This window comes from Poecilia reticulata, unplaced genomic scaffold (assembly GCF_000633615.1).
Source record: "Poecilia reticulata strain Guanapo unplaced genomic scaffold, Guppy_female_1.0+MT scaffold_232, whole genome shotgun sequence".
Taxonomy (NCBI): Eukaryota; Metazoa; Chordata; class Actinopteri; order Cyprinodontiformes; family Poeciliidae; genus Poecilia; species Poecilia reticulata.
In genome coordinates this window covers 71,350-74,169 of record NW_007615026.1, presented here as the reverse complement: position 1 = coordinate 74,169, position 2,820 = coordinate 71,350, and the positions used below count along the sequence as shown (strand labels likewise).

Here is a 2,820-nt window from a genome sequence, read left to right as displayed (position 1 = left end):
TGGACGGTGATTTGGCTTCAGAGGAAGTAGAGCTGGTAGATAATCAGGTTTTCTGACATCGTTTCCTCGTGAAAGAGGGCGGGGCCTAAATCAGGACCCTGAGGGACGCCATGACTGACGACAGAAGAAGATTCAGTTTACATGTGAAACTGGAATCCGTCAGACTTGAATCGGATCAGAACCATTTCTCTGCCACTTTCCCTAGAATCAGATTGCTGGAATCTTTTATTTTGTTAAAGACCGGAACACCCAGCAGTACTTCCTGGCTATCGAACAGCGTCAGCTGGATCCTGTACCTGATGCTGTCCCCTGCGCCTCCAGGTGGGCGGGGCCTGAAGGTGGACGTGTGGACAGACAAGCGTCCGCGCTCCTTGGACGAGATCTGGAGCTACAACCAGAACACGAGCGGTTACCGGGCCCAGTGGATCGACGCGCTGCCGCACGTCTTCCCCAGGGAAGACGAGCTGTTCGCCTCTCGGACCAGCGGCTTCCTCGTTCCGCCGCTCAGCGGGAACTTCAACATATACCTGCACTGTGACGACAGGTGTGACCTGTACCTGAGCAACTCCAGCCGGCCAGAAGACAAGGTAGCAGCTGCTGCCGATTCCTGACGCTAGGCGGCTTCACTTCCTGCTTTGACGTTCCCACATCCTCTCTCCAGGTGAAAGTGGCCTTCCAGCCCAGATATGTCGGAGACTTCTTCCAGCTGGAGTCCCAGAAATCCGAAGTGCTTTTCCTGGAGAAAGGAAAACCGTGAGCATGACTTCACGGTGGCAGAAAGCCGTTTGTTCATGTCATCAGCTGGTTTTCCGTGTGCAGGTACTACCTGGAGCTCCTGCAGCAGGAATATTACGGCATCGCGTCGCTCAACATCGGCCTGTTCCAGGAGGAAAGCTCCTTCACTGCAGCGCAGGCGGACGGCGCCGTCGATGAAGTCCAGGACGTTGTGGCTGAATATGAAGCCTTTGACGAGGAGCAGGTACAGGATCTGGACTCCACATCACAACTTCAACTCTTTCAATTTGCTCCCAGTTTTAAAAAACATTTAAATTGACCAGGTTAATTCTTTAGAGTTTGAAAACATCAGTGCAGTTTTATAGGACATTATAAGGAAGTTCTGCTCTGGGCTCCATATTGGTTCTGGCCCAAGAGGAACAGTCAGTCAGTGGTGAACAGGGTTTCTCTGTATCATAAGCCTGGCAGGCTGCCAGGCTGGAGGAAACCCTGGAATGTAAATGTTCAGGTTTGCAAAGGCCAGCGAGAGCCAGAACGGACTTCAGGCTTCCTGAGTAAAGCGGTTCTTCAGTGGGATCAGAGGTCGCAGGACATCTCGCGGTTAAACTTCCCAGATTAGAACCGTCGCTTCTTTGGGACAAAGACGTTCGTTGTCCCAAAGACAAACCGCAGGACAGAATCCCTCCTCTGGATCCGTCCTTCATCTGAGCTCCTCTTTGTCTCATGTCCACCGTCCATCAGGTGCTGACCTTTGACTCGTGGTCCTCTGGGGTCGCAGCCGTCAGGGAGGTGCAGAAGGTCAGCGTCAGCAGCGGCTGTGCCAGCCATCTTTGTGGCAGCACCTTCTTCAGCCTGCGCTACGGGAACGCCCAGACCGGTGACCTCCTTGCTCCGCCGCCTTCCAGCCGCCGCTCTGCGCCAGCGAAACCTCTGATGGTTTGGTGTTTCCTCCTGCAGGACCCGTCCCTGTGAGCGCCTCCGCGGAGGAGCTACAGGCGGCTCTGAACAACCTGTGGTCCATCAAACCTGACAGCGTCACCGTCACCAAGCAGGAGGACGACCAGGGGTCTCACTACACCGTCACCTTCAACTCGGACAGAGGTGGGAGGACAGAGCAACCGGCAGAACGGCAGATTCAGGCTGCAGCATCTCTTCCAGGGAGCTGACAGCTCTGGTCGCTCCAGTCGGTCTGAATACGTTCCTGTCTGAGTGATCAGAGTTCAGACAACATCCTCCGCTCTGACTGAGATGTTCTCTCGGTCCAGTCAGAGAGACTCCCACAGCAGCTTCCTGATGTCTGTCAAACATCTGCTGAGTTTGGGAAACTAACGTAGAGACGGGAGCGTAAGTCCAAGCAGCCGGTGGACAGAGCAGCGGTCAGTCTGTGCAGTTGCTAAGCTAGCAGTTTCTTGGTGATGTAACCAAGCTTCACATCTGATTTTAGGACAGAGGAGAAACACAAATAACCTTTATCGTCCCTCAGGGGGAAACTAGGGAAATGGACAGACATTCAGCAGCGGGGACAACACATTGTCCAAACATGGGGACGGAGAGACGTTGCCCAGCAGCCATGTTATTTTAGTCCTTCGATCTGGGGGATCGGTCAGCGGGTCCTTTGACCCTTATATGTAGAAATGGGGTCCAACTGACCCCGCACACGTAAAACCTGTATCATTTGCCTGAGTCCTCGCGCACACAAGGGTTAAGGCTGCAACATGGAGGACCCAGCCAGGCCTTCAGGCCTTCAGGCCTTCAGGCCTTCAGGCTGCGGTTGGATGGAGTTCCTCAGCTATGGAGGAATTTTCCTGCTTTAATCCAAGAGTCCATGACGCTACTTTGCAATATCGCATGGACATCGGGGGCAGTTCCCCTGGACTGGCAGACTGGGGTGGTGGTCCCCCTGGACCTGGGGTGGTGGTCCCCCTGGACCTGGGGTGTTGGTCCCCCTGGACCTGGGGTGTTGGTCCCCCTGTTAGTGATCAGCAGCTGTTAGCAATCAGTAGCTGTTAGCGATCAGTAGCTGTTAGCGATCAGCAGCTGTTAGCAATCAGTAGCTGTTAGCGATCAGTAGCTGTTAGCGATCAG

At 54.3% G+C, this 2,820-nt stretch overlaps 1 protein-coding gene across 1 annotated transcript in view; it reads left to right on the top strand.

Annotated features, from left to right (window-relative positions):
* Nucleotides 1-228: 228 nt before the first annotated feature.
* Nucleotides 229-2,820, top strand: part of pkhd1l1.1 (PKHD1 like 1, tandem duplicate 1) — a 48,904-nt gene continuing 46,312 nt past the window's right edge. Inside the window, exons 1-5 of the mRNA XM_017303250.1 lie at nucleotides 229-587; nucleotides 662-753; nucleotides 820-979; nucleotides 1,477-1,612; nucleotides 1,693-1,836. Coding sequence (XP_017158739.1) covers nucleotides 300-587; nucleotides 662-753; nucleotides 820-979; nucleotides 1,477-1,612; nucleotides 1,693-1,836 — 820 coding nt within the window. The 5' untranslated portion in view covers nucleotides 229-299. The remainder of the gene's footprint in view (nucleotides 588-661; nucleotides 754-819; nucleotides 980-1,476; nucleotides 1,613-1,692; nucleotides 1,837-2,820) is intronic.